The sequence below is a fragment of the Rhinoderma darwinii genome, chromosome 3 (assembly GCF_050947455.1).
Source record: "Rhinoderma darwinii isolate aRhiDar2 chromosome 3, aRhiDar2.hap1, whole genome shotgun sequence".
NCBI lineage: Eukaryota > Metazoa > Chordata > Amphibia > Anura > Rhinodermatidae > Rhinoderma > Rhinoderma darwinii.
The window spans coordinates 248,403,807-248,421,127 of NC_134689.1; the positions used below are offsets into that span (position 1 = coordinate 248,403,807).

At 43.2% G+C, this 17,321-nt stretch overlaps 1 protein-coding gene across 1 annotated transcript in view; it reads right to left on the reverse strand.

The window, feature by feature from the left end:
* Window positions 1-396: 396 nt before the first annotated feature.
* Window positions 397-17,321, reverse strand: part of LOC142750423 (uncharacterized) — a 44,277-nt gene continuing 27,352 nt past the window's right edge. The window contains exons 4-5 of the mRNA XM_075859425.1: window positions 1,680-2,408; window positions 397-952 (exon numbers count right to left, since the gene is read on the reverse strand). Of these exons, the coding sequence (XP_075715540.1) occupies window positions 908-952; window positions 1,680-2,408 (774 nt within the window). The 3' untranslated portion in view covers window positions 397-907. The remainder of the gene's footprint in view (window positions 953-1,679; window positions 2,409-17,321) is intronic.

Here is a 17,321-nt window from a genome sequence, read left to right on the forward strand (position 1 = left end):
AGACGCACCTGACATACAGAATTTACTTGACAAGAACCCAGCGTTTACACACCGGATATGCTTGCACAATGCAGATAGTGTAAATGCTTAGACAGAGTGGAAATGTTCTGGGAACATGGTGTACCTAGTGAATAAAGTGCATCTGCTCTACCGTGACTGGGAGTGTTTACACCGCAAACACTGTAAAACCGTGTGCCATATGCCTTAGCAGTATGCAGAGCAACACCTAATTGTTAAATAGTTTTTATTATACATACATAACATATGGCTCGTGGGACAGACATAATGTACACTTACTGTAACTGTCCTAGACCAGCAGTAAAAACGATACAGGACAGAATGGCTTGGGGGGGGGGGGGGGGGAACAAAACCCGCCAGAGGGCTCTGGTAATATTTAGTCAAGAGCTACACCGTGACGTCTGTCACCTACAGCCCAACTGGCATGTGATTCTACTACTGAGGTCCCATAATTTTGCTTGACCTATGTACGATGCCATAGGCTATTGAAGCAAGGCTATCATTTTCCGTGTTACCACAGCCTCATTGCACCTCACATATTATTACGTGGGGGTTCCTTCAGTAAAGATTTCTACTTTAAAGTACAGTTGTGTAAATCCTGGGGAAGGGGCTGTTCTGTGAATAAAGTCTGAGGGATGCATAACTGCTTTGTGACAAATTTGCACAACCAATTTAAGAATGAACAGCTTATCATAATACCTAACCCCTTTAGCTACGTTTTTAACATATGAAGCGCCCTTACTATGGGCTTTGGTTTTCTTGAGTGAAGTTCCTAAACACACATATTTTAAACCGGTATCTCAATCTCTAATACTTCAAAAAACATATATAAAAACAAAACGTCGGGGTGGGACATGATTTCTCTTCAAAAGTAATTCTTCAGATGCAGTTATTTCTTCTTGTCCCCAAAAAAGAACCTTTTGTGTTTTTCAACCTGTCAAAAAGTAAGAAACATAATATTAGTATAGTTGGTATTGATGTAATATTCCCCAACTGAATTTACTCTGTTTCCTTGTATAGTTAAATATGACTTTTTTTTTAGTAACTACATGATTTTATGCAAAGTAGTTGTTTTTTTTCTTATGAAGTGACTTGGACCGAAGGTTTGGTTGGTGCTCTGTGCAGTAATGTCTATTGATTCCCTCCTTGCCATCGAGTGTTCATATAATACAATTGTACAGTGTCCAAATCAGATTGCCGTAATGCCCCAAATAATACTGCCAGACCGTTGTCTAAATTATACTGTTCAAGCAATAAACTAGGAAATGCAGCTGCCGTTCCATAGCTTTGGGCGCAAAGTGGGGATCGGAGGTGCAAGCTCTGAGTGCCCAGGCCATCAAGCTCAGTGGTGCCCCCTTAAGTAGCAACAGGTGAGACACCCTGTGTGACCGCACAGGTCGCTCATTCCTAAGGCTGGCCCTGACTGGGTACTGTAGGGCACTGCTGATTTCAGAGGTAGACAATATTATGCCAGTGCAAAACAACAGTATATGGCCCTGCCTACAGTATAGACTGCAGAGGACTGATGCCATCAAATAGTGTAAGCCGAAGTAACCCGGCAGTGTAAGATATACAGGAGTTTTACCACGATCTGTCAAACTTCCCAGGTATATAGTTTATCTTTCTTAAGAAAGGATAAAAATAATCAAGAATAGACATACCTTAGCAACATTCTGTTTTCTCACCGCTAGCTTTGTAAAATCTCTTGAGACTGTTTCATATGGATTGTCTTGTGCAGTACTTGCATGGGCCACTTTCTTGTTAATTTCTCTAGAAGTAACTTCCTTAGATGTCCGTGTGGAAATCTGATCAAAAGTGTTTGTAGTACACATGGAGTAGTTGGATATCTTGTCCACCATATGGTATTCATTCGTGTAGCAGGGATCAATAAATGGTATTTGTTCATAAGTGTCCTCAGCCTCAGAGTGGGATACCACAGTAGGAAACAAAAATGAGCTGCTGGGGTTATCAGCCCTAGCATGTAAGAATGGACCACTTAATGTTTTACTGTTAACTGTCTGTATAGATGTTGCAAACCTCATCTCCAGAACCTCACATTCTGAATGTTCATTCAAGCTGGAGATCAGTCTGGGTTTCCTACTGTCCTTAAGTGCGTCTTGGCTTAAGGACTGTGATGAGCCTTGTAAGTGCCCGAGAGCTGAGGGTAAACTGTGGTCCAACCGAACCTCAGAATAAAGCACGTTTTGAGGATTCTCCTTCACAATATTCTTCTGATTGATTTGGGTTTCTTTTACAAGAGAATAATGAACATCTTTGTTATTACTTGCAGAATATGGATTTCCATTTGCTGCTTTTTTAGGCTTTGCATAGATTTGCTCATCATTATCATCTAGATAACGATTTCTCTCTGGTAACGGTGGAGCAATGTCCTGGAACAATTTCATACAATACATTTGTTGTTAGAGATGATATTACTGTATGTACTGGTTATAATATAATTAACCATTTTATGCCCCCTAACCTTATATGTGTTTGCTAAGGAGATGCATTAAGAAAAATTAAGTTTTGTAACTAATGAGTTTTCTTGGTCCTTTAATAGCTAGGCATGATAAAAAGGATTTGTTTTGCCACTTCCTTTCTACAAATAACTTTTCTTTTATGTATTAATAGTCAATACCACGTGTTACAATGAACATTATACGTTGAGTCATCAAACATATTTTAATATCCACCATAAAACACAATATATATTTTTTCGATCTAAATTTATATTTTGATTATTTCAGAATATATCTTTACAGAGGTTGGAGCTCCATTTTGCTCTTAAAGAGCTCCAAATTATTGGCTTTCTTTTACACAGTGTTAAATGCTAAAATTCTGTCTGCTTGCAGCTACCACTAGAGGGAGATTAGGAGCCTAACGCATACAGATTTATTATTGAGATTAATGGGACCTGTACAAATACATATCCAGTAAGCTCCCTTTAGTGCTGGCTGCAGGCAGATTTTGTTCTACTCTATGACTATTTGAAAAAAAGCAGGAAATTTAGAGCCATGTAACAGAAAAATGGAGCTCTGACTGCTTTAAAGCTACATTATGAAGTTAGATACAAGAGGAAAGCAATGTGGTTAAATAAATGTGTAAGGAAAGCAATAAATTATAAAAAATGAAAGCGTTTAAACTACTAATGCAAGACGGTATCTACAAGGCATTAAATAGTTATAAAGAGATAAGATGTGTAAAACAGACAGAATCATTGCCAAAAAAAGTAAAAATAACCCAAAAATATTTTTCAACTACTTGAATAATAATAAATTTAAAATTGCCCCTTTCTGAAATAATCTGGATGTAATGTAATTATCTAGCGATCGGGTGACTAGATTTTAAAATGGTATGGGGGGTGTCTCTTATATTGAGAGGCTAGAAAAATTAGGCTTGTTCATCTTGAAAAAAACCCGCCTTAGAGGCGATCTCATCTACTTGTATAAGTATACAGTGCAGTCAGAAAGTCATCAGAACCTTTCACTTTTTTGACATTTTGTTACGTTTTTCCCCATCATTCTAAGCTTAATACCCCATAATGACAAAATAGAATTTTAGACATTTTTGCAAATTTATTAAACACTAAAAACTCACGTTTCGCACAGACTTAAATATTCAGACCCTTTGCTATGACACTTGAAATCTAGCTCTGGGGGCCTCCCATTTCTCTAGATCATCTTTGAAAAGTTTCTACACCTTGATTGGAGTTCATCTATGGTAAATTCATTTGATTGGACATCATTTGAAAAGACACACCCTGTCTATGTAGGGAGAGCTGACAGAGCAAAAACCAAGCCATGAGGAGGAAAGAATGGCCTGCAGAGCTCAGAGACAGGATTGTGTGGAGGCAAAGATCTGGAGAGAGGTACAAAACAATTCTGCTGCACTGAAAGTTCCCAAGAGCACAATGGCCTTCATAATTTTTAAATGGAAGAAGTTTGGAACAACCAGGACTCTTCCTCGAACTGGCCGCCCCACCAAACTAAGTAATCGGGGAAGAAGGGACTTGGTAAGAGAGGTGACCAAGAACTTCATGGACACTCTGGCTGAGCTCCAAAGATCCTGGGTGCAGATGGTCAACTATCACTGCAGCACTTCACCAATCCGGGCTTTATGGCAGAGTGGCTAGAAAGAAGTTTCTTCTCAGTAAAAGACACATGAAAGCACGCCTGGAGTTTTCAAAAAAGCACCTAAAGGACTCAAACATTGTGAGAAACAAGATTCTGTGGTCTGATGAAACCAAGATTGAACGTTTTGGCCTCAATTCTAAGTGTCATGTCTGGAGGAAACCAGGCACTCCTCATCACCTGCCCAATACCTTCCCTACAGTAAAGCATGGTGGTGGCAGCATCATGCTGTTGGGGTATTTTTCAGCGGCTAGGACAGGGAGACTGGTCAGGTTTGAGGGAAGGTTGAATGGAGCAAAGTACAGAGATATTCTTAATGAAAACCTGATCCAGATTGCTTTGGACCTCAGACTAGGTCAAAGGTACACCTTCCAACCAGACGATGACCCTAAGCACGCCAACAAGACAGCATAGGAGTGGCCTAGGGACAACTCTGTGTATGTCCTTGAGTGGCCCAGCCAGAGCCCTGACTTGAACACAATCGGACATCTCTGGAGAGACCTGAAAATGGCTGTCCACGGGCGGTCCCCATCCAATCTGACAGATCTTGAGAGGATCTGCAGAGAAGAATGGGCATAAAATCCCCAAATCCAGGTGTGCAAACTTTGTGGCATCATACCCAACAAGACTGGAGGCTGTTATCACTGCCAAAAGTGCTTCAACTAAGTACTGAGTAAGGGCTCTGAATACTTATCTCAATGCAATATTTTAGTTTTTCCTTTTCAATAAATTAGCAAAGATTTCTAATATTCTGTTTTAACTTTGTCATTATGGGGTATTAAGTGCAGAATGACAGGGAAAACTTGATTTTTTTTTTTACTTTAGCACAAGGCCTCAACATAACAAAATGTTAAAAACTGAAAAGGGCAGAAGGCTTTCAGAATGCATTGTATGTATGGTCATAACAAAGAACTGGCACATAATTTATTCTTTCCAAGGACTTTACAAAGGAACAAGGGACATTCATTATGTCTAACGGTTTTTCAGACATCAATATAGGAAGGGTTCTTAACAGTTAGGCTGGCCATACACATTAGAAGTATGACGGCCAAGCCCGCTGATATCGCCGGGACCGGCTGATAATGATTACATCTAAGTTATGTACTTCGATATGATCATTATTAGCTGGATCCTGTGTGCCAGAGACAGGTAGGACCTGCTTTCAATCAAGCCGTCAGTTCATCTGAACAGAAGGAATCGACTTGGACAGAATGATACAGCTTCTATGTATACAGGCAGGGCCGGCCTTAGGGGTGTGCAACCAGTGCCTTTGCATAGGGCGCATCACTCCAGCAGGTGGAAGGGGGAGCTGCACTGGCTCTCTTCCCCTGCTTGTTTCAGAAGCGCCCGGGCCCGGCGACTCAGCAGTCGCATTCCCGCCCGGGCGCCTCTTCACTCGGTGGCCGTCGCTACCGCTGTAGCAGCCATAGAGGCTGCTAGTGGCGACACCGAGCATGAGGGCGCCCGCTCCGGGCTCCCCCATGGGCGTCAGCGCCGCTAGCGGCTGCTGCGGCTGCCACAGCGGTAGCGACGGCAGTATAACATGGAGGTATCTCCCTGCTCTACTATCTACTAGCGCCACTCTAGCTCCCTGAAGGAGCGGAATCCCCGTGTGGCCCGGGATTCCACTCCTGGAGCACTCCGCTTGATTTCTCTGTCCATATATGGACAGTGACATCAGGGGAAACTCCTGAAGCGGAATCCCCGTCCACAGCGTTGTAGACGCTGTGACTGGGAATTCCACTCCAGGAGAAGCCATGATGTCACTGTCCATAAATGGACACAGACGACAGGAGCTTGGTCATATGGTCATATTACTGAGAGTAGGGGGCTGATGGTCATTTTACTATGGGTGGGGGGCTGATGGTCATTTTACTGTGAGTGGGGGGGCTGATAGTCATATTACTGAGCGTGGGGGGCTGATGGTCTTCAAGTGGTTTCCACCTCTGACGTCCAATTGAAATTAATAGGAGGCAGAAAATACCTGTGGCGCTCGTTTGGTGCTTTTTTGCCTGCGTTTTTTGCCTGCGTTTTTTGCAGTAGCTTCAACGGCTTAAAAAAGAACGCAAAAAAAAAAAAAGGTCAAACAACGCTGTCAATACAAAATCTGCTTCAAAATTCCTGAAGAAATTTTGAGGCCGATTTTTTTGGCCTTACAAAAAATGCTGTGTAAATATACCCTACGAGTGTAGTGCTTGTTTTTAGCCGTTTTCTGTCTTTCTCAAAACAATTTTTGGTAGGGGTGCCCTGAGGAATTTTTATTTTGCCAGTTCTGCCTCGAGTCCGAAAAGGTTGGAAAACTGTACTAGGCTACAGGATCACGCCGGCCTACGCAAGGATCCCGTCGTGGAGCAGCTCAGTTCGTCGTGGAAACGGGGCCTAGGTGAGTATAATTTTTGTTTGGGGCACGGTCTACAAGGGGGAGGTGGGGGATTATGGCACTGTCTACAGGGTGGCTGTATGGCAAAATCTACAGGGGCACTATACTGTGTGGGGGCCACTAAGCGGACATTATACGGTGTAGGGGTACTACAGGGGGGCATAATACTGTGGGCACAATTAAAGGACAAAATACTGTGTCCTTGAAGGGGTTGTAATATATTATATTATTAAATATTATTATTATTATACTGTATGGGGGCACTAAAGGGGCATTATACTTTTTTATGGGGCATTTCTTTTTAATGATGGGGTGGGGCGCTGAAAGATCATTTTGCATGGGGCGCCATCTATCCTAAGGCCGGCTCTGTATACAGGCTACAGAGAAGCAAAGAAAAACAGATAACTGGAAAAGCATTGTAGCCAAAAGACCTCTTGGCGGGTGCAGAGCTTCAAAAGGACTGACCTCTCCTCTAAGTCAGTACAAAAGATGGGCAAGGAAGCAGCGCTCCAAAAATGTAAAAGGATTTATTCACCACCACATCTCAGTGCAACGTTTCACCCTCACAATGAGGGCATTCTCAAGGCTTGAAAATGCCCTCGTTGTGAGGGTGAAATGTTGCACTGAGATGTGGTGGTGAATAAATCGTTTTACATTTTTGGAGTGCTGCTTCCTTGCCCATCTTGGATACAGAGAAGCTGTATCTTAAAAAGTAAAACAAAATTGAATAAAAGTGATTTTAAAAATTGCATAAAAACACTAAGTGCATTAATTTAATAAAAAATGCTTAAAAAGGTGTACATATCCTTTAGGGCTTATTCAGACGAACGGGATATACGTCCGTGCAATGCGCGCGATTTTCACGCGCGTCCAACGGACCTATATTAGTCTATGGGGCCGTGCAGACAGTTGCGTGTTTTTTACGCAGCGTGAGTCCGCTGCGAAAAAGTCACGACATGTCCGTTCTTTGTGCGTATTTCGCGCATCACGCAACCATTGAAGTCAATGGGTGCGTGAAAATCACGCGCACCACACGGAAGCACTTCCGTGGGACGCGCGTGATTCGCGCATCAGCTGTAAAACTATGAATGAAAACAGAAAAGCACCACGTGCTTTTCTGTTTACAAACATCCAAACGGAGTGTCATAATGATGGCGGCTGCGCGAAAATCACGTAGCCGCGCATCATACGGGGCTGACACACGGAGCTGTTAAGTGCAAAACGCACACACTCGTGTGAAACCGGCCTCAATGGAAAGGGTGGATTACAGTACCGAGAAAGGTTATCAAACTTTGGGTTATTCAGTTTAGAAAAAAGACGGCTTGAGGGCGAATTAATTACAATGTACAAATATATGAATGGACAGTACAGAAATCTGTTTAATGTTTCTTTTAAAACCTAGGCCTGTAACCATGGCAAGGGGTAATCCTCTACATCTAGAGAAAAAAAAGGTTTCATCCTCATCATAGACGGGGATCAGGGGCGTAGCTAAAGGCTCATGGGCCCTGGTGCAAAAATTCAGCTTGGCCCCTCCTTCCCCGCAACTTCTCTTTATGGCCGATGTCTGTGGCCCACCTGTAACTTACAGCTGCATCGCTGGGTTTCTTAAGTGGCCCATTAAAGCAGCATTAGCAGCCAGAGGCGTTGCTACGGTCAGAAAAGATCATGGGCACAAACTCAAAGACATATGCTTTGTACCGCCCCCCCATACCTCTAAATAATGCAGCCCCCAATAAGTGTCAAATACCAGTTCTACACAGTGAATACAGAGCATAGTACAGTTACATCCAATGACTTACATGTGACGTCTTCTCGTTCCCTTCTCTTCTCGATTTCTTCCAAGTTCCAGTCATGACTCATTTTTGCGCACACACTTCCTATTCTGTTGCTACCCCCAGTGTTTCTACAGAGTTAGGCTATGTTCACACAGGGCGGATATGCTGCGGAGCAGGGAATTCCGGACAAAAAAACGCACCAAATTGTGGTGCAGTTTTTCTAACGGAATGTCCACTGGGGAAAATTAAACATAAAAAAAGTCATACTTTTATATAGCCATGGTGACGCGTCCCTCTGCCGTCCTGCAGGCTGGCCGCCTGGAATGACGTTTTATCCCATATGACCGGTGCAGCCTCTGATTGGCTGCAGCAGTCACATGGGATGTCCCAGGAGGCTGGCCTGGATGAAGAAACACAGAATTCTGGGTAAGTATAAGATTTATTTATTTTTCGTCGTTGAATCGCTGCTTTTCCGCCGGAAAAAAAACCATCTGCTATTTGTTGCAGGTTTTACATCCCCATTGAATTCAATGGGGAAAACCCAGAAAAAAATATTACAATTGACATGCTGCAGATTAAAAATCGCACCGCAGGTCAAATTCTGAGCAGATTTTCCGCTCGTCATTTACGCAGCGTGTGGATGAGATGTGATTAAATCTCATCCACTTTGCTGCTACTGTATTATCTTGCGGATTTTTCAGCACGAAAGCGGCGATACCGAATAAATATAGTTTCTTATGTTTCGCTAGGTTTGCACAATAATAATACTCTTTTTTTAAAAAAAAAAAAGATTTTGTTTTTGCATCACCACATTCCAAGAGCCGTAACTTTTTTATTTTTCCATCTATATAGCCATATGTGGTCTTGTTTTTTGCAGGACAAAGTGTAATTTGCATTGGTACTATTTTGTGGTACATGGGACTTATTGATCAACTTTTATTTTATTCTATTGGGGGGGGGGGGGAATGAAAAGAAAAAGCTATTTTTCTGTTGTTTTTTTAAGTGTTATTGTATGCCATTCACCCGGCGGTTTAATTAATGTGTTAACTTTATTGTTCGAGTTATGATCACGGCTATACCTTATATGTGTATTTTTTCACACTTAAAAAAAAAACAAAAAAAACATTACAGTAAAAACAAAATAAAACCACGTTTTTTCATTCTTTTTTTTAATAAACTTTAACTGTTTTTGAATTATTTTTTTTTAGTCCCACTAGGGGACTTCACAATGCGGTCTTCTGATTGCAGATAGAATGCTTTCGTACACTTACAATAGTATATCAAAGCATTATTGACTGTCAGTGTAAACTGACAGGCAATCCATAAGGCCACGCCTCTGGAATGGCCTATTAGGCAGTTACTGTTGGCAGACTTGGGGGCTTTTGTTAGGCCCCCGCCTGCCATGTTAATCAATCGGCGCGCCACAATCGTGTTGCGAGTGTGCCGATGGGGTGACAGAGGGAGCTACCTCCGTCAAACACCTTAGATGCCGCGGTCGCTATTGACTGCGGCATCTAAGGGGTTAAACTGACAGAATTGTTCTCTACAATTTCGGCAGGTGCGGCAGGAGCCAGGCTGTGTCTATGCTTGTAGGTACACTGGCAGTACCCACGAGAGACTAATATATCAGTCACGATGTGGGAACTAGCACCTGCTTGTGACGGATATATCCGTTGTTCATCGTTAAGGGGTTAAAGGGGTATTCTTATCTTAGGCATTTATGGAATATGCATAGGATATATGCCATAAATGCCTAAAAAGTGCTGGTCTCACCTACGGGATCCTCACCTATCAGAGAACAGGGGTCCACTGACCCCCCATTCGCCAATTCTCAGCTGCTATATTCTTCATACGTGTTAATAAAGAGGTGGCTGCGCTTGCGTGCAGCCATATCTCCACTGAAGTATATGGAGATTACAGCTGGCAGGAATTGGCGGACAGGGGTCAGTAGACCCCTGTTCTGCTGATAGGTGAGGATCCCATAGGTGGTACTTATGGCATATACTGTAAATAGGAATACCTCTTCAAGAAAGTAATAAAATACTTGTTGAATACAATTGGTGAGGAGAACTACAACTCAGAGCTGATCCTGAAAGCCTACAGGTATGCTTGGATTTATAGTTCCCCATGCAGGGCATAACAGACAGTAGTTTCTTTGGATATATATTTTCTATATTTGCTTTGTTGTGCAAAGTACTGGGGACACACTTTTTTCTCATATGCTGCTGCCTGGCTCTTACCTTTGAGTTTGACTATGTCTCTGCTCAGCTCTGTGAAGCCGTGATGCTGCCGGCGCTCTGTCCCCCGAGGATGAATGTGGGCGGGTGGCTGGAAATACCTGCTTATGCAGAGCAGGGGCAACAAGATGTAATATGATGGGGCCGGGTGGGGGGGGGGGGGTTGAAAAGGTAAGTCCACGACTCATGAGGCACCTCCTGCTGCTATAACCATGACAATTCCCCCCTATGCAATGCACAGTCTACATGCTGGCTGCTGTAGTACACAGCCTAGTGCAGTGCAGCCCAGCCAATCAGTATGACCCACACTGACTGGCTGGACTGCAGCAGGCTGCTTAGTATAGGGTCCGTCAAGTGTGCTCAGGGAGGGGAAATGTGTCAGGCTACAGGGCAGGGCCCGCAGCTGGGGATAAAGAGGTGGGTGGGTAGCAGCAGCCTACTACGTGCTCCGGCATCTGCCAAATAGGCAGCCTGGCCCTGCAGTCTGCGTTAGTGTGGCGAGGGGGGCCTGCGGGCCCTGCAACTACGACCTTTATAGCTACGCCACTGACGGGGATTCCTTACTGTGAGAGCAGTGAGACTTTGGAACTCGCTGCCACTGGAAGTTGTGATGGTTTATGCATTGAACAAGTTCAAAAAGGGTCTAGATGCCTTTCTATAAAATTATAATATTACAGGTTATGAGTACTAGATTCTGGACATGGGACGTTGATCCATGGATTTATTCTAATTGCCATATTTGGAATCCGGATGGAATTTTTTCCCCCCATTATGGGGCAATAGGCATCCACTTTATAGGTTGTATGTCCTTCCTCTGGATGAACATGGTAGGATTACATGTTGGACTTGATGGACCTGTGTCTTTTTTCAACCATATCAACTATGTAACTATGTAATTATTCACCGCAGAGTTTTGGATGTAAAAATAAAATATATAAGTTGGACGGCAATGGGCACGAAGTGCACCACTGAACATCCTCCTAAACTACTGTCTTGGAGGCTGTGTGCTATGCCACAAACTGGCTCGGTAGGTGGTTTAGTATGAAATCATCCCTGCCAGTTTCATTGCAATGCACACAAGGATTAAATAGATGTGGATTGCCATAGAGCAAGGAGATTAGCGCGTAATCTTTCACACTGCATCACCTTCCACCTGACCGAGAGCTGGAGAAGGCAAAAGAACTGTGAAGCCTATGAACTGTGGTTTAGTGGGTTCACTTATCACTTACTTTATAACTTTGAGTTGAAATCAGAAAAACATATCAAAGTACATATATAATAAGGCTGCATTTGATCATTGTTGTAACAGTCTGAGGCAACAGGATCCAACTGTCTAGATATTCTGATCCTTTTATGGCAGAACACGTTTTTTTGCATTATTCAGTAAAAAACATGCTTCAACTGTATGCCAAAAATGTTGTGTGATACCAGAACCAAGATCAGTACATAAATGCAGCACCAGAACCAAACTCAGTACATATATACAGCACCAGAGCAAAGCTCGGTACATATATACAGTACCAGAACTAAACTCAGTGCATATATACAGCACCAGAACCAAGCTCGGTACATATATACAGTACCAGAACAAAGCTCAGTACATAAAAACAACACCAGAACAAAGCTCAGTACATATATACAACACCAGAACCAAGCTGAGTACACAAATACAGCAACAGAACAAAGCTCACTGTAACGGTCGCATACCGCAGACCCCTTTCAGCCTGCCGACATCTTCCTCCCCGGAGATGCCAGCACATGCGGCCGTCCTGTCCTGCAGTGACCACTAGGGTGCGCGCAAGCTCATCCCCAGCCTTAAAGGGCCAGCATGCGCACATGTTAAGAATTAACTAATTACTCCAAGATCACCCTGAACTATAAAAAGAGCCCTGCCCTTTCACTCCTTGTCTGAGCGTTGTTTGCAAATGGTTCCTTAGTCGTATCCTATTCCCATGCCCTACTACCTGTATCCCATACTGTATTTGTTCCTGTGCCCTCTCTAGTGTTGGAGTCGTGTTGTGCCATCTGCTATGCCTGCTGTCTTACACCACATCTGGTGTCATCTGCCATGCATGGTACCTCCTGCCATGTTTTGCATCACCTGCCATCAAAGTACCATCTGTGCTCTAGCCGCTGCTACTGTCTGGACTATTACATGTACCCGTGTGCTTGGACTTAGTATAGACTTGGTACACTGTTGCTTGGCCAGCTGCTAGGGGGTCCACATACCCACAGATCGTGACACCCAGTACATATAAACAGCACCAGAACAAAGCTCAGTACATAAATACAGCACCAGGACCAAGCTCAGTACAAAAATACAGCACCACAACCAAGCTCCGTACGCTCAGTGTATAAATACAGCACCAGGATCAAGCTTAGTACATAAATACAGCACCGGTACCAAGATCAGTACATATATACAACACCAGAACAAAGCTCAGTAAATAAATACAGCACCTGAACTAAGCTCAGTACATACATACAGCACCAGAACTAAGTTTAGTACATAAATACAGCACCAGAATCAAGCTCAGTATATATATATATATATATATATATATATATATATACAGCACCAGAACAAAGCTCAGTACATAAAGAGCATCAGAACAAAGCTCAGTACATAAATACAGCACCAGAACAAAGCTCAGTACATAAATACAGCACCAGAACAAAGATCAGTACATAAATAAAGCACCAGAACCAAGCTCTGTACATAAATACAGCACCACAACCAAGCTCAGTACATAAATACAGTACCAGAACCAAGTTCAGTTTCTTGACTTCAATGACAAGGTAGCCATTATAGAAAACTATTGCGACCCCTTTAACTTAGAGGCATGAGAAGAATGTTTTTTTAAGACTTCTTAGGAAGAAGTCTTAAGAAGAGACAGGCTTTCAGCAAAATTTGTACGGTGCTTTATCAAGCGAAGATCCAGCTTCAACAACAACACCCGGCAACTGTCCGAGTTTATCATAGGAGTAAGAATGTATCCTCCTCGCATCAGTGGATGAGACAATTGAGGCTCTTGAAAGTTGTGTGGGAAATTAGATAATAAGTGGGAAAAATGAGGAACAACCATCTTATAAGAGGTAGATGCTGATAGAGAGAACAAGGATCACCACGATGGAGAAGATGCAGATCACCAGATTGGGTATCGTCGCTTCTAGATAAACATGCCGGCGGGTTGTGAGTATGTGATGCTTCTCTCTGTTTCATTCCCAACTTTTTCACTGACACTTCTCTGGTGCAGACCTTCAATATCATATTGTCATATTGCATGAGACTATTTGTTCGGTATTTAGCCCCTACTGCTTTCTTTATTTACTTTAGTTATTTTGATTATACCTTACAAGTAAAACACGGCCGTGTGAGGTGTACCTGAGCAGGTACTGTTGTGATGCCTCGCAGGCCCCATCTATAGTAATGTTATGTTGGAGTTTCTGGCCTGACGGAAATGGAGTGTCCTCCTCATGCCAGAAAAAAGTGAGGACTCGCTGAGTTTTTGTTCATTACAAACAGTCCTTACAGCGATGTGCATGCTCTGTAATCGTTGTGCCCTATGTTTTGGTCTTTTGCTGTGTTATTATGTGTGTGATGGAATTTTATTGCACTGTCTCTTTTTGGCTGTTTATATTGATGCAGGTACCTTAATGTATATCTGTTTTTCTAGTGTAGGCCAAACCTCACTATTCTATAGCTCACCATTAGTCTTTATTGAACGCTAGGTTGTAGGGGGTACAATTATCCCGTTTTACCATGCACCATTATGGTGGTAATTTCCTGAAATGTGAAGGGACTTAAAGAGGCTCTGTCACCACATTATAAGTGGCCTATATTGTACATGATGTGATCGGCGCTGTAATGTCTCTGTGAGATTTACAGCAAGGCAAGCGTAATCTCGTTTGAAATGACAGGTTACATCGTAATCTCGCGAGATTACGCTTGCCTTGCTGTAAATATCACAGAGACGCTACAGAAGTGACAGAATTCTGAATACACATCACGTCCTGGCTGGAGGTAATGTATATTCATTGTCAGGACACTGCAGTAACGTTATAGTGTGCTTATGTGGCTGCACATAGCGATATAGCTATATCGCTATGTGCTGTATAAATGAATGGGGAGAAGTGTATGACGCTGATTGGTCAGTGTCATACACTCCTCTGTACCCCGCCCACTTGGCCAAAAAGTAAAATACGCCCAGTTGTTCATTAAGAAACTCATTAGCATAAAGCTAATATAGGTCATAACTCTGTCAAAAATGATCGTTTTTCTAAATAAAAAACACTGCTGTAATCTACATTACAGCGCCGATCATATTATGTACAATATAGGGCACTTATAATGTGGTGAAAAAGCCCCTTTAAATCCCTAAATAAATGACTTAAGATTCTGGGGCATCTAAAACGGCTACACGCCGATATAGCCCTCTTACAGGAAACCCATCTGTTAGAAGCTGATTTTTATAAAATGGAGAAGCTCTGGGTCGGACACAAATTTGGATCAGTGGGTCAAAAGCAGGGGTCATGATTTTGATTCATAAGAATGTCACCTTTTAATTGAAATCACAAACCAAAGACACCAAAGGTAGATGGGTTTACATTTTAATAGAACATGCGGGAGAACAGCTTAGTATTTACAAAGTATATGGCCCAAATAAGCTTTGTTTTTTTCAAGATTTGTGTGTGACGATCTAGGCGGATAAGACTAAGCTAATTGTAGTGGGGGTTTGAATACTGTTCTTTAGCCTAGTGTAGATAGGAGAAGTAATGAACAAAAATATACTGCCAAGGACTTGGAAAACGATTCTTCCTTCTTTTCTGGAAGTTATGGGGCTCCCAGATGCCTGGTGGATACTTTACCCAGATGGTCGAGAGTTCACTCATTTCTCCCATGCCCACTACGTGTTGTCCCGTATGGAATACATTTTCACAAATGATCACTTGACAAAGAGGATTAGAGATACGACAATCCATGACTTGATAGTCTCAGATCATGCCCCAGTCCCGGTTGAGATCCAGACATTGTATCCCAAAGGTGTAGGTTTCATCCATAAATTTCCCTCCTTCTTCACTAAAGATTACAAATTTGTAGAGCTAGTACAGGGGGGATGGTTGGAATTCAAGTCGGACAATAAGGGCCATAGATCCGATCCAACACTGTGCTGGAATACTGCTTAGGTGATACTGAAGATATAGATTATGGCTTACGCAATGTTGATTAAAAAAAGGGTGGTGGAACAATATGCTAAATTACGAGCAGACTATTCTACTTTTGTTTCCTTAGCTGCGGAAGTGCATAAATCTAACTGGCAGATGGCTAGAAGCTCTTAAGAGCTGTAGTTCGATAGGAGGGAAAGTTTGCATAGGTCACAATTTGAGGCGGACTTGTTCTGTTTTAGAAATGTCTGGCAGATTGTTAGCATGGTTGGCCAAGGGACGGATACATTTGTCTCATATTACCTCTTTCAAGAACTCCAGGGGTACCATTCACTCTAATCTGAAACAAGCTCATGTAAAAGCTCTCTTAAAACCAGATCCGACATCATACCTATTTCGCTCATCAACCAAATTGTTGAAATTATGTCCAGAACAATGGCTTATCGACTGGCTCATTTTATGCCTAGTTTAGCAAGTTCATCCCAAGTAGATTTCATTAAAGGGAGATCAGCTGTCACCAACTTGAGAAAGGTGTTGTTGGTACTGGACAGGGTGCGTTACCATCCTCAGTCAGGGTAAAAACCAAGTCTATTGGCACTAAATGCAGAAAAAGCCTACGATAATGTTAAATGGAGTTAACTGAAGATGGTGCTGGACAGACTGAATATAACAGGGCGGTTACGTACCTTTCTAAATGCACTCTATAACTCACAAACTGCCAGAGTTCATACACCTGGTTTTCTTTATACTCGCTTCTGTCACGATGCGGGGTGTGGACCCACTGGGCCGTACCACGTAGCGGGATGGCAGCTGGCCAAACAGGTAAGTATAGAGTTCAATTAGTTCAGCGAGGGTACCTGAGGCAATCGTAGGCACTAGCGAGGCAGGCACGTCCAGGACCAGGCGGCGGGCAGTCGTCAGGTGAGACGTAGCAGATCAAGTGTAGACTGTAGCACAACACGGTAATAGCACAGCACAGCAATAGCACTAGGTAGAACGGAAACAGGATACGGGATACAGGATACAGGAGCAAGGTACACTGGGAAACTGGAAGACACTGGGAGACCATAAGCACGACAAACAATGGGTAACGAACAACGCTCTGGCAAAGAGCAAGAGGGCAGAGCCCTTTTTATAGCCAAGGGCATCCTGGGCTAGATTGCAGAGTTCCTGCAAAAATGCGCGCACTGGCCCTTTAAGGCCAGAGACACTCTGAGTCCGGAAGTGAGTGCCGGCGCCTGACAGGAGGACGACGCTGCAACAAGATAAGCTGTCCATGGCCACGGCCGTCGAGGTTAACGACCGAACGACGGACCGTGGCCATAGACGTTACAGTATCCCCCCTCTTACGCCCCCTCTTCTTGGGACCAGAGCGGGAGAGAAACTTCCTCATGAGGACAGGAGCATCGATGTTCTCCTCTGGCTCCCAAGACCTCTCTTCTGGACCGAACCCCCTCCAATCCACTAAATAAAATGTACATCCTACCACCTTCTTGGTAGCCAGAATCTCCTTTACTTCGAAAGTCCCCGATGAGCCGCCAGGGGCCACTGTGGAGCTAGGAGTCCTGGAGTAGCAGTTCAGGACCACGGGTTTCAGCAGGGAGACGTGAAAGGA